At 38.5% G+C, this 19295-nt stretch overlaps 1 protein-coding gene across 2 annotated transcripts in view; it reads right to left on the bottom strand.

Annotated features, from left to right (window-relative positions):
• Positions 1-19295, bottom strand: part of PIWIL2 (piwi like RNA-mediated gene silencing 2) — an 85074-nt gene that overhangs the window by 11130 nt on the left and 54649 nt on the right. For both annotated transcript variants that reach the window (XM_068552568.1, XM_068552570.1), the window contains exons 17-19: positions 18791-18907; positions 17769-17857; positions 16783-16888 (exon numbers count right to left, since the gene is read on the bottom strand). In XM_068552568.1, the coding sequence (XP_068408669.1) occupies positions 16783-16888; positions 17769-17857; positions 18791-18907 (312 nt within the window). The remainder of the gene's footprint in view (positions 1-16782; positions 16889-17768; positions 17858-18790; positions 18908-19295) is intronic.

Below are 19295 nucleotides of genomic sequence, written 5' to 3'. Positions count from 1 at the left end.
TGCTGGGTTATTTGTCTCTTTGTTTTTCAGTTGTATATTCTGGAAACTATACCTGTACTAGATATATCAGATGAATGATTCTGTCCCATTCCATGGGTTGTCTTTTCACTTTCTTGCACTTTGAAGCACAAAATATTTTAAATTTGATGAAGTCTGATTTTTGTTTTTCTTTACTTGCTTTTTGCTTTCAGTATCATATCTAATAAACTGTTGTCTGTTAAATGGTCACAAAGACATAAAACTATGCCATCATCTAGAGTTTTATAGTTTTAGTTCCTACATTTAGGTCTTTGATCCATTTGGAGTTATTTTTTATATATTGTGTGAGGCAAGGATCCAACTTCATTCTTTTGCATGTGGATATCCAGTACTCCCTGCGCCATTTCCTGAAAAGACTATGCTTTCTTACCGCTGAATGTCACCCTTGCAGAAATCAGTTTACCATAAGCACACAGGTTTACTTCTGGACTCTCAACTGATTTCTACATCTCTTTCCATTTCAGTACCAGACTGTCTTGTTTATTCTAGCTTTGTAGTAAGTTTTGAATTCAGAAAGTATGAGTCCTTCAATTTTCTTCTTTTTCAAAATTGTTTTGCCTATTCTGGAATTTTTTACATTTCCATATGAATTTGAAAATCAATTTGTCCATTTCTACAAAAAAAGAATGTTAGACTTTTGATATGTATTTCCTTGAATCTGTAGATTAATTTAAGGAGTACTACCATCTTAACAATATTAAGTCTTGAATATGGGTTGTCTTTCCTTTTGTTTAGGTCTTCTTCAATTCTTTCAACAATGTTCTGCAGTGTTCAGAGTATTTTTTGCACTTCTTTTGTTAAACATTTTCCTACACAGTTCTCTTTTATGCTGTTATAAATGGAATTATTTTAATTTCATTTCTGGATTGATCATTGCTAGTATAAAGAAATAGTTGATTATTGTACAGCAGTCTTGTATCCTCAACCTTGCTGAACTCTTTTACTAGCTACAATAGTGTGTGTGTATTCTTTAGGGTTTTCTATATGTAAGATAATGTCAAATAGAAACAGACATAGTTTAACTTCTTCCTTTCCAGTCTGGATGTCTTCTGCAGTTTTCTTGTGATATTTTTGTTTAGCTTTAGTATCAAGGTAATATTGGCCTTATGGTATGAACTGGGAAGTGTTCCCTCCTTTCCTATTTTTTGGAAGAGTTTGTGAAAGAGTATTAATTCTTTAAATATTCTGTATAACTAAAAAGTTTTGATAGTTTGTGCCTTTCTTGGAGTTTGTCCATTTCACTTAGGTTATCTAATTTCTTGGCATACAGCCGTTCATAGTATTTTCTCAAAATCCTTTTTTTATTTCTGTAAGGTCAGTAGTGATGTCTTTTTCATTCCAGATTTTAGTATCTGATCTTCTCTTTTTCATGGGTGGTCTAGCTAAAGGCTTATCAATTCTGTTGATCTTTTCAAATAATCAATTTTTGGTTTATTGATTTTCTCTGTTGTTTTTCAACTTTCCATTTCATTTCTCTATGCTATAATCTCTATCAATTCCTTCTTTCTTGCTTTGAGTTTAGTTTGCTCTTCTTTTTCTAGTTTCTTAAGGTGGAACTTGGGCTGTTTGGAGATTTTTCTTCTTTTTTATTATAGGTGTTTACAGCTATAAATTTTCCTTCTAAGCACTTCTTTACATACATCCACAAGTTTTGGTATGTTTTGTTTTTATTTTCATTTATCTCAAAGCGTTTTCTAATTTCCCTTTTGATTTCTTCTTTGACCTCTTGGTTACTTGGGAGTATTGTTTAATTTCCATATAGTTGTGACTTTCCCAAATGTCTCACATATTAAATTCTAATTTCATTCTATTGTGGTTTCAGAACACATTTTGCATGATTTTAAACCTTTAAGATGGACTGAGTCTTGTTTTATAACCTGACATATGTTCTATCATGGAGAACGTGCCACACACATTTGAGAAGAATGTATGTTCTGTTGTTGTGTGTTCTGTAGATGTCTGTTAGGCTGAGTTGGATCACAGAGTTGTTCAAGTATTTTATTTCCTTGTTGATCTTATTTCTAACTGTTCTATCCATTATTGAAAATGAAGTTTTGAAATCTCCATCTATTACTGTAGAATTGTCTATTTCTTTCACTTACGTTAGTTTTTGTTTCATATATTTTTGGATGTATGTTGTTAGTTTCATATGTTTATATTTTATGACTTCCTCATGGATTGACCCTTTTGCCATTACGAAATGTCCTTTCTTGTCTTTAGTAACAATTGTTATCTTAAAGTCTGTTTTGCCTGTTATTAGTATAGCTACTCCAGCTCTCTTTTGGTTTATCTTGTTCCATTCTCTTACTTTCAACCTCCTGTGTCTTTGAAACTAAAATATGTCTCTTGGAGAAAGCACATCTTCATATTTTCACTTAATCCAAGTCGCTAATCTCTACCTTTGGTGTTTAGTCCATTTACATTTAATGTAATTACGGATACGGTAAGATTTACATCTGCCATTTTACTATTTGTTTTCCACATGCCTTATATCTTTTTTGTCCCTCTATTCTTCCTCAACTGCCTTAATTTGGATTAAATAGACATTTTCTAGTTACCATATTAATTCCCTTGCCGTTCCTTTTCTTTTATTTTTCTGAGTTATTTTCTTAAGTGTTTCACCTGGGGATTACAGTTAACATATTAACTTATAACAATCTCATTTGGTCAGTTAATACAAAATTGTTTTTAAAGATTTAAAAGATTTAAAGATTCTTTTAAAGATTTAAACCACTGGTGGCGCAGTGGTTAAGAATCCGCCTGCCAATGCAGGGGACACGGGTTTGAGCCCTGGTCCGGGAAGATCCCAAATGCCACAGAGCAACTAAGCCTGTGCGCCATAACTACTGAGCCTGCGCTCTAGAGCCCATGAGCCACAACTACTGAGCCTGTGTGCCACAGCTACTGAAGCCCGCGCACCTAGAGCCCGTGCTCCGCAACAAGAGAAGCCACCACGGTGAGAAGCCCATGCACCACAATGAAGAGTAGCCCCCGCTCGCCGCAACTAGAGAAAGCCCCCCACATGCAGCAGTGAAGACCCAATGCAGCCAAAAATAAATATATTTATTTTTTTTAAATGATGATTTATTTTTTATTTATTTATTTAATTTATTTTTGGCTCTGTTGGGTCTTAGATGTGGGCTCTGTCATTGCACCAGTGCGCGGGCTCTTCGTTGTGGTACACGGACTTCTACTTGTGGCGTGCAGGTTTTCTCTTCTCTAGTTGTGGCACACAGGCTCCAGGGCACGTGGGCTCTGCAGCTGTGGCACGTGGGTTCCAGAGCACATGGGGTCTGTAGTTTGCGGCATATGGGCTCTAGTTGAGGTGCGTGTGAGCTCAGTAGTTGTGGCAAGTGGGCTTAGCTGCCCTACGGCATGTAGGATCTTAGTTCCCTGACCAGGGATAGAACCTGCGTCCCCTGCATTGTAAGGCAAATTCTTTACCACTGGACCACCACGGAAGTCCCAATACAAAATTAATTTTGGTATTATTCAAAAACTTTGCTCCTATATGGCTCCATTCCCTCCCTTCTCCTTTGTGCCTTTATTGTCATACAAATTATATCTTTATACACTGTATGCACATCCACTTAGATTTATAATTACCACTTTATGCACTTGTCTCTTAAGACACAGACTAGAAGAAAAATTACAAACAAAAATATATTTTTGCTCTCTTTATGTTTACCTCTATAGTTACCTTTCCTGGTGGTACTTACTTCTTCAGGTGGATACAAATTACTGTCTAGTGTCATTTCATTTCTACCTGAAGGACTCCCTTAAGTATTTCTTGCAGGACAGGTCTGCTAGTGACAAATTCCCCTAGTTTTTGTTTATCTGAGAGTCTTACTTTCTCCATTAAAAAAAAAATGAGATGTAAATCACATAAAATTCACTATTTCAAAGAGTATAATTCAGTGGTTTTAGTATACTCACAAAGTTATATACCTATCAACACTACCTAATTCCATAATATTTTCAACACCCCAAAAAGAACCCTATACCCATTAGCAGTTACTCCCTATTCCTGCCAGCATCCTCAGTGCCTGGAAACCAGTAATCTCTTTTCTGTCTCCACAAATTTTCCTATTCTGGATATTTCATAGAAATGGAATAATATAAATATGTGGCTTTTTATGTCTAGCTTCTTTCACTGAGCATAATATTACTGTCAAGGTTTCTCCTTTATTTCTGAACAGCAGCTTTTCTGGATATACAATTCTTATTCAACTTTCTTTTTCCTCCAGCATTTGGAATATGTCATCCCATTGCCTTCTGGCCTCCATGATTTCTGATGAGAAGTCAGCTCTTAATCTTACTGAAGATGCCTTGAACATAATGAGCAGCTTTCTCTTGGTGCTTTCAAGATGCCCTCTTTGTCTTTTAGCAGTCTTACTTGGTTGTGTCTAGGTATGGGTATCTTTGAGTTTTTCCTACTTAGTGTTCGTTAGGCTTCTTGGATGAATTGATTACTTTCTTCATTAATTTTGGAAATTTTTGGCTATTATTGCTTCCAATGTCCTTTGTTCCCAGTTCTCTCTCACTACTCCCCTTCTGGGAATCACATTATGTTTATACTGCTATGGCTGATGGTGTCCCACAGATCTCTGAGCCTCTGTTAATTTTCCTTATTTTTTTCTTTCTTTTCTTCACACTGAATAATCTCAACTGACCTATCTTCAAATTTGCTAGTTATTTCTTCTGCTTAATCCAATCTGATGTTAGGCCCCTCTACTGAAATTTTCATTTATTACATTTTAGAAGCCCAGAATTTCTATATGATTCTTTAAATTTTTAAAAAAATTTATTTATTCAGACATAATCCACACACCATATAATTCATCAATTTAAAGTGTAAAATTCAATGTTTTTTAGTATACCCACAGATATGTACAACCATCACCACAATCGATTTTAGAACATTTTCATCACCTCAACAAGAAGCCCCACCCTCTTAAACTACCACCACTCTACCCACCTCCTATTCTCTCCCCAACTTAGCCCTAAGCAACCACTGACCTACTTTCTGTTTCTGTAAACTTCCCTGTTCTGAACATTTCTTATGAATGGAATCATATAAAATGTGGTCTTTTATGACTGGCTTCTTTCACTTAGCATAACATTTCCAAAGTCCAAGTATTGCTGGCTATTTGTTTCACCTGCTCTACATTCTTTTCCTTTCTTCCTTAAAAAAATTTTTGTTATTTTCTCTTCTCTCATCGTGATTGTTACATAACTCTTTTTTTATTCTTTTAGTGGCTACCCTAGAAATTACAACATAGCTCTTTAGTGTATCAAAGTGTAATATAAATTAGTACTTTCACCTTTTCCTCAACAATTCAAGAAACTAAAGGCATTGGAACTTCATTTACTTCTTCCAGATATATGTGCTATTATTGTCATCAATTTGAAATTTATACACACAAATGAATATATATCCACTCAAAAACATTATATTATTATTTTAGATGGTAGGTATTCATTTAAATTTTTCCCCACACTTGTCACTTTTATTCCTGTATTTATTCCTTTGACCATTTCTAAGTGTTTTCTGGGATAATTTTCCTTGTAGGTGAAAAATGCTCTTTTGTATTTTCCTTCAGTGCAAATCTGCCGGTGACAAGCGTTCTCAATTTTTTATTTGCCACAAAATGTCTTTTTTCACCTTATTAGAAGTTACTTTTAGTGGATATTGGATTCTATGTTGGTAGTTTTTTTCAGCATTTTGTAGCTATTATTATCTTGTGGCTTAAATTGTTTCTTTTGACTAGTTCACTATTAGTCAATTTGTTGTTCCTTGAAGGTAACCTCTTTTATTTTCCTTTGACTTGCCTTAATATGTATATATATATTTGTCTTTACTTTCAACAGTTTTATTATAATGTGCCTAAGTGTACTTTTCTTTTTATATCTTGCTTGGGATTTGTTGGATTTCTCATATCTGTGACTTAATGTCTTCTAACACTTTTGGAATATACTTTACCATTGTTTTTCTGCCCTCTGCTCTCTCTAACCTCCTTCTGGACCACTTATGTGTATAATATATTTTAACTCCATAACTCCCATGTCTGTTGCCTTGTTGTATTTTCTAACCCTCCGTATCTCAGTGCAGTTTGATTATTTTCTTCTTACCTATCTTTCAATTGTCTCTTGAAATTTCCTCAATTAAGTCTAAACTACTGTTGCCCACTGTTATGCACAGAGCTGTGTTTCTCCAAAATTTGTGTTGAAGTCCTAACCTGCCATACCCAAAATGTGACTGTATTTGGAAATAGATATTTAGAGAGGTTATTCAGTTTAAATAAGGTCACTGGGGTGGGCCCTAATCAAATATGACTGGTGTCTTTCTAAGAAGAGGAGACTGGGACATAGACACACATGGAGTAAAGACCATGTGACACAGAGAGAAGACAGCCATCTATAAGACAAGGAGAGAGGCCTCAGGAGAATTCAACCCTGCCAGCACAGCATCCTGATCTTGGACTTCCCATCCCACAGATCTGTGAGGAAATAAATTTTTATTGTTTAAGCCGTTGTTCCGGCAGCCCTAGCAACCTAATACACCCATTCACTAAGTGTTTAATTTTGGTTATCATAATTTTTAGTTCTAGAAATTTCAATTTCCCCCCACAGTTTCCAATTCTTTGCTAAAATTCTTAATGTTGTCTTCCATTTCTCTGAACTTAAGTGTAGCTATTTTAAAATGTGTCTGACTATTCATCTATCTGAATCCTCTGTGTATCTGGATCAATTATCTGTTGACTTTCTTAGTTTTTCAGTCCCTTCATTTTCTCTCTTGTGTTCTTGGTTGTTATTTATTGATTGCTAGATATTGCAGAAAAATCTGATACCCAGGATAATGTTATCTTCCTTCAGAGGGTTTTTATTTGCTTTTGGCAAGTGGGCAGTAAAACTAGCAGTCAGAGTTCACCTGAATCCATATGCAAGGACTAGTATCATTCAGAGTTGATCTACCTATAGCTCTTCTTTACTCCTAGTTTGCAGCTCTTCAGATTCACAGCCCAAATAGTGGGGAGAAGACTCACGACTACCACTGACTTGGGGGCCCTGGCCTCCAGCTTTTGATCCCTAAAGACTTCAAAAGTGCTCCACAGCTTTTCAATGTTTCAGCTGCCTCTTCCAGAATTAGCATATGTCCCTAAAGAAGAAGAACCCAAATGCAGCTCTCATCATCTCTCTGGGTTTCTGTCATTTTGTATCTTCACCTACTTATTCTTCTTTGCTTCATTAACTTCTCAATTAAATTCAAGTAGCCATACATATATATATATGTATGTATACTCATGTGTGTATATGTACATATGTATATACATATATATACATGTATATATTCAAAAATATATACACATATGTGCATACATGTGTGTATAATATACATATATTCCTTTTTAAAAATTGCCAAACATAGCACAGACGTACCTCATTTTATCGTGCTTCACTTTATTGCACTTCGCAGATACTGCATTTTTTTTTACAAATTAAAGTTTTGTGTCACCCTGTGTTGAGCAAGTCTATCAGTGCCATTTTTCCAACACATTATTTTTTAATTAAGACATGCACATTTGTTCATTGCACACTTAACAGACTATAGTATAGCATAAACCCAACATTTATATGCCCTGGGAAACTAAAAAATTTGTGACTCACTTTAGTGCAGTACTAGCTTTACTGTGGTAGTCTGGAACTGGACCCCCAATCTCTCTGAGGTATGCCTGTATTTACAGTATTGTTAATAGAAATTACATGGCGCCTGGAAATTACATGGCGCCTGGAATGATATTGTTCATACGGAGAAGACTCAAGTTTGTTTCTTCCAGGTGTCTGGAGTATTTGCACTATGAGAAACTTGGAAACACTAGCACGCTGGATCATCATATCTGATTCAAAAATTTAAAATAATTCAAAGATGAGCTGTAGTTTGCTTTCAATCACTCTTATTCCTAGAATGTAGCCCTTTGGGGCCCTAACACAAAATGATGGAGGTTTTCTAGTGCAATCTATCCTTAGTGGGTTCTAAACTCTAATCACTGTCCACCTAGAAAAGCACTTGCACTTAACAAAAGCAGACTGTCAAAAGCACTCTTCAAGAAATATTTCTTGAATGAGAAAGTAAGGACCTCCAAAAATCTGTTCAACCATAAAAGCAACAAGCACACTGCACAAATGGTCAAAATCAACTTTTTTGGAACTGTGGAAACTAACCAGAGGCTTAAAACAATCTGAACAGCATTTATTCAATAAAATTGGCTGAATCTTGACCTTTGTGGTGCTTTAACTTACACTATTCATATTCCCCTTTCTCTGCAGTAGCTGTGACACCTGCAGCCTCACTACCATGGTAACTGTGAAAATAATCTAGCAATCACTGGAGGGTGCAGAACATTCAAGGCACTTGAAGAAATCTTTGTCCTATCATTAGCTGATCACTAAGCTAAACTAAGGGGAGATTTCAGTGGCTACACACAGTTTAGATTACAAAGATTACAGAATCGGGCCAGGGAAGTCATCAAAGAGCAACAACAACAAGCCCTAGGGGTGGAGATTTGATTTGCAGAGTTGCCAACATTATATTAAAAATGTCTAGGGACTTCCCTGGTGGTCCAGTGGTTAAGAATCCTCCTTCCAATGCAGGGGACGCAGGTTGGATCCCTGGTCGAGGAACTAAGATCCCACATGCCACAGGGCAACTGAGCCCACGTGCTCTGGAGCCCATGCGCCACAACTAGAGAGAAGGCTGCGTGCCACAATGAACGATCCTGATGCCGCAATGAAAGGTCCTGCATGCTGCAATGAAGATCCCGCATGCCACAACTAAGACCTGAGGCAGCCAAATAAATAAATAAATATTTTAAAAAAGAAAGAAATGTAGCTTTAAAAAAAACTTTTTTTTTTTTTTATGGTTGTGTTGGGTCTTAGCTTCTGTGCAAGGGCTTTCTCCAGTTGTGGGGAGCGGGGGCCACTCTTCATCGCGGTGCGCAGGCCTCTCACTATCGTGGCCTCTCTTGTTGTGGAGCGCAGGCTCAGTAATTGTGGCTCACGGGCCCAGCCGCTCTGCGGCACGCGGGATCTTCCCAGACCAGGGCTCGAACCTGTGTCCCCTGCATTGGCAGGCAGTTTCTCAACCACTGAGCCACCAGGGAAGCCCAAAAAAAAACCTTTTTTTAATAAAAATAAATATGTCTAGCTTTCAATAAAAAATTATGAAACATGCCAAGAAATAGTAAACTACAGCCCATTCACATGAAAAAAAGGTAGTTAATAGAAACTGCACGGGGAGAAGCCCGGACATCGGTTATATTAGACAAGGACTTTAAACCAACCATTTTCATTTTATTTTATTTATTTTTTAAATTATTTACTTATTTATATTTATGTTTGGCTGCATTGGGTCTTTGTTGCTGCGCGCACGCTTTTCTCTAGTTGCTGTGAGCAGGAGCTACTCTTCATTGCAGTGTACGGGCTTCTCACCGTGGTGGTTCTCTTGTTGCAGAGCATGGGCTCTAGGTGCACAGGCTTCAGCAGTTGTGGTATGTGGGCTCAGTAGTTGTGGCTCGTGGGCTCTAGAGTGCAGGCTCGGTAGTTGTGGCGCACGGGCTTAGCTGCTCTGCGGCATGTGGGATCTTCCCGGACCAGGGCTCGAACCTGTGTCTCCTGCATTGGCAGGCGGATTCTTAACCACTGCACCACCAGAGAAGCCCCCAACCATTTTTATTTTTATTTTTTTTAAAGAATTTCATTTATTTATTTACTTATTTATTTATTTATTTATTTTTGGCTGTGTTGGGTCTTCGTTTCTGTGCGAGGGCTTTCTCTAGTTGCGGCAAGCGGGGGCCACTCTTCATCACGGTGCGCGGGCCTCTCACTATCGCGGCCTCTCTTGTTGCGGAGCACGGGCTCCAGATGCGCAGGCTCAGCAGTTGTGGCTTACGGGCTTAGTTGCTCCGCGGCATGTGGGATCTTCCCAGACCAGGGCTCGAACCCGTGTCCCCTGCATTGGCAGGTAGATTCTCAACCACTGCGCCACCAGGGAAGCCCCCCCAACCATTTTTAAATAATGTTCAAAGATCTAAAGAAAACTACATCTAAAGACCTTAAGGAAAATCTCACGAAGTAAAGACTACCAATAAAGATAGAAATTGTAAGAAAGAACCAAACAAAAATTTTGGAATCAGAAAGTATAAGTGAAATGAAAAATTCACCAGAGGGGCTTAAGAGCAGATTTGATCAGGCAGAAGGAATAATCAGCGAACTAAAAGATAAATCAATCAAGATTATCCAGTGTGAGAAACAGAAAGAAAAAAAGGAAGAAAAATGAATGCAGCCTCTGAGACCTGTGAGACACCATCAAGCATAACAATATACGAATAATTGGGAGTCTCAGTAGCAGGGGAGAGAGAGAAAGGGGCAAAAGAGTGTTCGAAGAAATAGTGGACCAAAAATTCCCAAATTTGATTCAAAAGTTAACTGACACATTCAAGAAGACTAAAACATACCAATTAGGATAAACTCAAACTTGATCTATAACATCAGCCCTTCCCTGGGTCTCCAACCTGCTGGCCTACCCTGCAGATTTTGGACTTGCCAGCCTCCATAAATCACATGAGCCAATTCCTCAAAATACACACACACACACACACACAGAGACACACACACCCCGTATTGATCTGTCTCTCTGGAAACCCTAATATAAAATTAGCACAGGACTTCCCTGGTGGCACAGTGGTTAAGAATCCACCTGCCAATGCAGGAGACACGGGTTCAAGCCCTGGTCCGGGAATATACCACATGCCACGGAGCAACTAAGCCCTTGCACCACAACTACTGAAGCCCACGTGCCTAGAGCCCATGCTCCGCAACAAGAGAAGCCACTGCAATGAGAAGCCCGCCACTGCAACAAAGAGTAGCCCCCGCTCACTGCAACTAGAGAAAGCCCATGCACGGCAACAAAGACCCAACACAGCCAAAGATTAATTAATTAATTAAAATAAAATAAAATAAAATTAGCACAGAGAAAGAGGGACACCATAGTACCAGAAAGGAACAAATTTTTTGTGTACTACTGAAATCAATTTCGTATTAACATGAATGAGACTGTTATAAACAATATGCAGAAAAAGCATGTGATAAAAATCCAACACACTTTCACTATAAAAACACTCAGCCAATTACGAACAGAAAGAAACTTCCTTAACATGTTAAAGTGAGTCTATGAAACACCCACAGCTAACATCACACTCAATGGTGAAAGACTTAAAACTATCCCCCTAAGATCAGGAAAAAGACAAGGATGCCTGTTTTTACCACTGCTATTAAATATTGTACTGGAAGTTCCAGTCAGAGCAACTACGCAGGACAAATAGATAAAAGGCATCGAAACTGGAAAAAAAGAAGTATGACTATTTTGATTTGCATATAACATGATTCTACATATAGAAAAATCCCAGAGAATTGAGGAAAAAAATCTACTAAAGCTAGTTAAGTTCAGAAAAGTTGCAGGGTTAAAGATTAACACACAAAACAATTATGTTTCTATACATCAGCAATGAACAATCTAAAAATGAAATCAGAACTATTCCATACGCAGTAGCCTTCAAAAGAATAAAATACCCAGAATAAATTTAACTGAGGAGGTGAAACACTTGAACATGGAAACTACAAAACATTGCTGAAAGAAATTAAAGACAACCTAACTAAATGGAAAGACATCCTGTGTCCACATATTGCAAGAGTGAATATTATTAAGATGACAATACTTGCAAAGTGATCTATAAATTCAATGCAATTCCTATCGCAAATCCAATGGCCCTTTTTACAGAAATGGAAGTGCCTATTCTCAAATTCATATGGAATTCCAAGGGGCTCTGAATAGCCAAAACAATATTGAAAAAAAACCTGGAAGACTCAGACTTCCTAATTTCAAAACTAACTAAAAAGCAATAATCAAAACGGTGTTGTACTGACCTAAGGATGACATACAGACCAATGGAACAGAACTTAGAGTTCAGAAATAAACCCAAACATCCAGGGCTAACTGATCTTTAATAAGGGTGCCAATACCATTCCATAAAGAATATAGTCTCCCCAACAAGTGGTGCTGGGACAAGTGGATAACCACATGCACAAGAGTAGAGTTGGACCTCTACCTCACTCCACATACAAAATGTAACTCAAAATGGATCAATGACCTAAATGTAACAGCTAAAGCTCTAAAACTGTTAGAAGAAAACAAAGGCGTAAATCTTCATGACCTCAAATTTGGCAACAGTCTTAGATCTGACACCACAAGCACAAGGAACAAAAGGAAAAATAGATAATGGGACTCCATCAAAATTTAAAACTTTTGTGCATCAAATAACATTATCAAGAAAGTGAAGACACTCTACAGAATGGGAGAAAACATTTGCAAATCGTACATCAGACAAGAGTTCTGTATCCAGGATATGTAAAAACAAAAACAATAACTCTTACACCTCAAAAAGAAAAAGACAAATAGATCAACTGAAAAACAGGGAAAGGACAAAAGGAGACTTCTCCAAACAAGTTATACAATTGGACAATAAGCACAGGAAAAGATGTACAACATCATTAGTCATTAAGGAAATGCAAGTTAAAGCCATAATGAGATACCACTTCACAAGAGTTACAATTAAAAAAAGGAAAATAAGATGTGTTGGCAAGGATGTGGAGGAGCTGGAACCCTTCTATATTGCTGATAGGAATGTGAAATGGTGCATCCGCTGTGGAAAACAGTTTGAGGGTTCCTCAAAAAGTTAAACAAAGAATTACCATATGACCCAGCAATTTCACTCCGAGGTATATACCTGAAAAAACTGAGAATAGGTACTCAAACTAATACATATACAGGCATGTTCACAGCCTGTATTATTCACATTATTCACAATAGTCAAAAGGTGGGAATAGTACAAATGTCCATCAATGATGAATGGATAAACATACAATAGAACATTATTCATCCATAAAAAAAGAACAAACTAATAATATAGTCTGCAATTTAGACGAACCTTATAAACATGATCAATAAAAGAAGGCAAACACAAAAGATCATGTATTTTATGATTATCTCTATATAATATACACAAATCCACAGAAAGAAAGCAGATTAGATGTTACCAGGAAGTAGGGAGAAGGGTGAATGGGGAGTAACTACCTCCTTCCAGGATCAGAAAGTAGTTACCAGCAAGCAGATATCTTGGTGTGTCTGCTCGAGCGGTACCTGGGTCCATGAAATGAATGGACACTGAGGGCTGTAGCAATGAAGAAATGGGCTAAATCTAGACATATTTTTCTCATACCCTCTGAAGTGCAAAATTCCAATAAACTGTTCTGTCTGCCAAGAGAACAGAGAATGCAGATGGCTCTGGGGGCAGATTCCCTGAGGGGAAGGCCCCGCACACAGTGGCAAATTGGACTGACTCTGCAGCTCCAGGAGATTACAAATTGTTCCTGACAGAAACAGACACCTATTCTGGACTGGGTTTTGCATATCTGCTGGTAGATACAAATTCTCAAAATACTATAAAAGAACTAAAACAGAAGACACTATGCCAATCTGGACTGCCAAGTCACATTTCCTCAGACCAAGGAACACACTTTCATCCCCAGAGTAACAGTTTGACAGAAAATCAGAATGAGCAACTGAAACATTTATTGTTTAAAATGAAGGGAATAAAGGTGTGAAGGGTTAGCTTACATGACTTTATGAGTGTGTACTCATACTCAACATGACAGGGGCCAAAGGGAACGTCCCCACTAGATAAACTCCTCTCCTTTTCTGGGGGATCTGAAGAACCACCGGGGAAGGATGCTGCTATGACAATACTTTTTTTTTGTTTTCCCCCACATGACATTAACCCTTTTTTTCACTACCTGATGCAGTGGTTCTCGGACCAGGACTGCAACTTTGGGTGCTAGAAGCTGGGATGAACCATGCATTCATTTGCTAGAGCTGCCATAACAAAGTACCACTAACTGAAGTGTACCGTTCCACCGTGCTGGAGTCTAAAGTTTGACATCAAAGTGTTGGCAGGGTTGTTTCCTTCTGAGGGCTGTGACAGAGAGTCTATCGTTCTATGACTCCTGGTGGCCTCATGTGTTCCTTGGCTTGTAGATGGTGCTCTCCCTGTGTCTTCACACTGTCTTTCCTCTACGTGTGTGTGTCTCTGTGTCCAAATCTCCTCTTTTCATAAGAACACAGCCATACTGGATTAGGGCCCACTCTAATGACCTCATCTTAACTTGATTATCTGCCAAGACACTCTTTCCAAAAAAGGTTACATTCACTGGTACTGGGGTTAGGACTTCAATATCTTTTTAAGGGGGCACAATTCAACCCATAACAATCCCTAAGCAAGAAACTGTAATTAGAGTTCCTAAGGGCCCAACGGGGTGGACTGTGCCTTCACCCCCTCAGGCAACATTGAGGTTCACAGGACACGCATCTATATTGCCTAGGAGGTGAGATAGCCCACTCGTTCTGACCTATGTAATCCTACCCTGTGTGGATGGCAGTGGACTGAGGGGGAGGCAATTGCTAGACTAGTATTGCTGGCAGCATCCTAGACCAGCACAGTGGCTAAACCTAATGTTCCATTTAAAGGTGGAAAAGTTTGGGTATAAATACAGAGAAGGAAGAATGGTAGTTGAGGATAAAGGAATGAATAAATGGTTGTGCAATGAGGAAAATACAGTATTACATTGGTGCCTTAAAAGACGCTCAGAGCAAGAGGTGACATTGTCTGTTAGCTCAAGTATACCAATGTCTGAAATGGCGAATGAACTGCTGCTTTCAGAACCTGACAATGTTGAATGGAAGCCTGCAAACTTAAGTGGCATGGCTCTGGGAGATATTTTGGTCTTACAATATAACGATGAACTGAACTAATTATTCATGCCTGCGTGGGTCTCTAGTAATGTGCCACTGTTGACTCTTATATTTCAGGTTAGGTCTACTACCACCCTGCATCATGATGTAGGGTCACCTTGTTGGTAAGATTCAACTAACCTTGTTGGTAAGATTCAACTATACCATGTAAATAAGTCTTATGATAATACCAATATTGATAAGCAAATATATTGGGAAATTGGGTTATAGCCTCCTCAGGATGTAATATAAATGGAAAAATGACTGGCCTGAAGAAAGAACAGGACTAGCTAACCACCAGCTAACTTCTATGCTAAAGAGTTTTGCACAGTTTATTGTAAGGTACAAACAATGCCTTATAATAGATGAAGGGGGGAAAGAGTAATTAGTACAGAAATATCAGAATATATGTAATGGCCGTATAGAGCATATCAGTTGTTTCTTTAAGTCTACCTCTACCTCATACTGGCTCCTCCAAAAGTCAGGCATATCCACAATGATACTACTACCTGGCTTACAGAATGCAATGGAAGTGACGCTACATGGCTTTCAAGACTAAGGTATACAAGGCAACACGTTTTCTACCTGGCTCTCTCCATCTCTTGGAATGCTCAAGCTCTGAACCCAGCCACCATGCTGTGAGGAAGCCCAAACTAGCTCATGTGAAAAGACCACATGAAGGGGCCCAAATGGAGAGGAACTGGAGCCCACTGTGCCCTGTCCAACTTCCTGACAGTAAACATCATAAATGCTCACTGCATGTCACTAAGTTTTAGGGTAATTTACTACAGAGCCATCCATAACCAAACAGTGCTCAAGTAATTTACAACCCAGAGGGAGAGATAAATAAGGATACAAACAACTAATAAAAGGCAGGATTGCGATAATCACTACACAGAATGTTAACAGAGGGCCTTGGGAGAGGACCATAAAGAAATAAGTCTAGCTAAGGGATGGAGCAGAGGAGGGGAAATGAGAAAGGTTTCACAGAAGTAGTAATCTTTGAGCTAGGGCTGAATAGACATACACAACTTTGCAGGCAAACAACAGCAACAACAAGAAGGAAGGTGTGGGTGGGACTTGGTAACAAAGTAGCATATCACATGGACCTCTATAGGGACAAAAATTTAACTTCTGGTTTACACAATCTCTAATACTGAAACAGTACCAAACTATTGGAAGGACACTACAGGAAACATTATTCTAAAATGAAACAAGGTGGAGTTCTAGAGATTGACTTTAATCATGCGAAATCATTAAATTTCTTGCTGTTTAATCTCTATGCAAAGGGCTAACACTGAGCCCTAAGAAATGAAAGCCACTTATCAGTGCTTCCTTTGATGTACTGGCCAAGGCAAAACCCAGTACCTTGCCTGCTCATTGTTCCAGACCCAATATCAGCTTAATGACAGCAATTCTCCATGGTTAGCATTCTTTGGAGTTCTAGGGGTGATTTTCAGGGAGGCACTGGTCTTGAACCTAAATGAAAAGAACCAGCGTCTAATGACAGCCATAAAAAGCTGAGAAAATTAATAAGCTGCTTTAATTACTAAAATTTACCCTGACTTTCCTGATAAGGGCCTGAAGATTATACACACAGGCATTAGGCTGACAACCAGGGAAATAATCATTACTTACCAAATCAAATCAAAGCATTGAGCTCTTTAAGCTGCTCTGTACAAGCAGAAGCCTGAAAACAGTCCTTCTGAGCTGCCTGTCAGTCTGTTTAGGAAACTCACCTTCGATTTGGGATCCCTCTCACTAAATCAGACTTCCTCTTAAAGTGATCAGGAAGGTAGTCCTTAAAAACCCTGATACTTTAGAACTGCTGTTCTCCTCACCTCATAGAACTTTTTTAAGGAGCCCACCAGGCACAGCTTCAGGCTATCCACAATCTCCTGATGAGGCATCTGGAATACCACTCGTGAATACCATTTTGTGAGGGTGCTGGGGCAGAGGCAGTTAGAGAGAGAGAGAGAGAAAGATGAACACACACTCACAAAGGAAGGCCCACAGCTGAATGTCAGCATACACAGGCTTCTCCATGCACAAGTACCCAGCAAACACATTTATGTTACATGTAAAAACACGCACTGATGTAGGGAAAAGATACATGTAAGCCAGCTACAGAATATAAAAACACAGGCATAATTGTGGATATCTGCTACAAAACTGCTTCCAATTGAAAAAATTTAACAACCTAGATATCCACCAACAGAGGACTAGTTAAATAAATAGTGCTATAGCACATAATAAGTTCCATGCAGCAGTTAAAAAGAATTGATGGAGATTTATTTGCATCAATACGGGAAAATGACCAAAATATACAGTTTAAGTACGTAAAAGAAGATGAGGAACAGTATACATAGTAATGTGCCACTTGTATGTGTATACCAGCTACCTATATGTTAATATGTGCATAAAAGAGTACCTAAAAGTATACATATACTCCAAATCTTTGGTGGCGGTTAATAAAAGATAGACCATGAGGAATTTTCACTTTCTAAATTTCTGGAGATTTTTGCATGAGCATGCTTTAGTTTTACAATCAGAAAAAACAAACAAAACCCCTCATTTCTAGGTGAAAAAACCCACCACCAGCAAGACACAGACCCCATTCTCAAAGAGGTTACATTGTAGCCAGGGAACAAACTTACACATGTGATAAGAGATTGTAAAAATTAATACCATAGGAAGATAGAGAAGGAAGAATTTCAGTATACTTTTACTATAATATTAAATATTCAAAAATTTTTTCTGGATTTACAGTAAGATTAGGCATTAAAATAAGATAACCAAACACAGTGGAGCCAGGAGTGGTACTTACAGATTGATGCTTGAGACAAAGCCAACCACGGAGCGCATGCCTCTGCTGGGGTTGTGGTAAACATCCACCCCGATCACCATTAATTGTTTCTGGGTTAGAAAACAAAAACAAACCAAAACATCCAAGCAATACATCACCCCATCTTTAATTGTTATCTGAACCCCAAAGCAACATATGAAAATAAGTTCTGGGAAAGGAAGAGAAAGAGTGCAATCAACTTGATATTTTTTAAACGCTATGAACAAAGTCAGAGATCGTCAAGACCAGGGATTGGCAAACTTTCGGTAAAGGACTAAAAAGTAAATACCTTAGGCTTTGTGAGCCACACCGTCTCTGGAGGAACTATTCAATTCTGCCATTACAGCACACAAGCAGCCACAGGTAGTACATAAAGGAGTGTGGCTACATTCCAATAAAAATGCATTTAAGGACACTGAAAACTGAATTTCATATAATTTTCATGTGTCTGGAGATATTAGTCTTTTTTTTTTTTTAAATGATTACTCTTTTTTAAAATTTATTTTTATTTATTTATTTATTTTTTATTTTTGACTGTGTTGGGTCTTCGTTTCTGTGCGAGGGCTTTCTCTACTTGCGGCAAGCGGGGGCCACTCTTCATCACGGTGCGCGGGCCTCTCACTATCGTGGCCTCTCTTGTTGCGGAGCACAGGCTCCAGACGCGCAGGCTCAGTAGTTGTGGCTCACGGGCCCAGTTGCTCCGCGGCATGTGGGATCTTCCCAGACCAGGGCTCGAACCCGTGTCCCCTGCATTAGCAGGCAGATTCTCAACCACTGCACCACCAGGGAAGCCCTGGAGATATTAGTCTTATTTTTATTTTTTTCAACCACTTAAAAATGTGAAAACCGTTCTAAGCTTGTGGGCTATACAAAAACAAGCAATGAACCACTCAGACTATAAGCACTGAGAATGAGGAAAATTCTAGGAGGAAAATTACGAAAATAGCTAGGTAGGACTCTCTGGGATGCTGAATTGAATGAAGACATATCTCAGCATCACTCACCAGAGGAATATCCACTCCCCAGAGCTCACCACCCAATTTACAGTTAATCTGGAGTAAAATTTTCTGGGCCACACTCTGAAGCCTGGTGGGCTGGCCAATGGTTCGGACATTGATGACCTGTAATAGAGGGGAAAGAGGACACTATCAACCTTTCAAACAATGTAAACAATTCTAGAGCAAGTACTACATTTGTTTAAGAAACTCCAGCTGGCAGATAATACACTTTGTACTAACAGTTCTAATTCTAGGGTTTCTAGTCAGGCATGTTGTGTGTGTGTGCACACACATGACACAAATCAAAACCAAAAAACAACGAGCCAACAAAAACTTTCAAAAAGATCTCATGCAGATTAAAAAAAAATTTAACCTCCGTAGGAAAACCAGCTTTCTCCTTTCAAAGGGAAGCCTATACTCTCAGAACCCGGTCGTGTGAAACCACCTGGCGACTCACCTATGAACAAGCAAAAGTGCTCATGTGGGAACATGAAAGCAGCATTTACAAAGA

The sequence above is a fragment of the Eschrichtius robustus genome, chromosome 10 (genome assembly GCF_028021215.1).
Source record: "Eschrichtius robustus isolate mEscRob2 chromosome 10, mEscRob2.pri, whole genome shotgun sequence".
NCBI classification, from domain to species: Eukaryota; Metazoa; Chordata; class Mammalia; order Artiodactyla; family Eschrichtiidae; genus Eschrichtius; species Eschrichtius robustus.
This window is presented reverse-complemented; position numbering and strand designations above follow the sequence as displayed.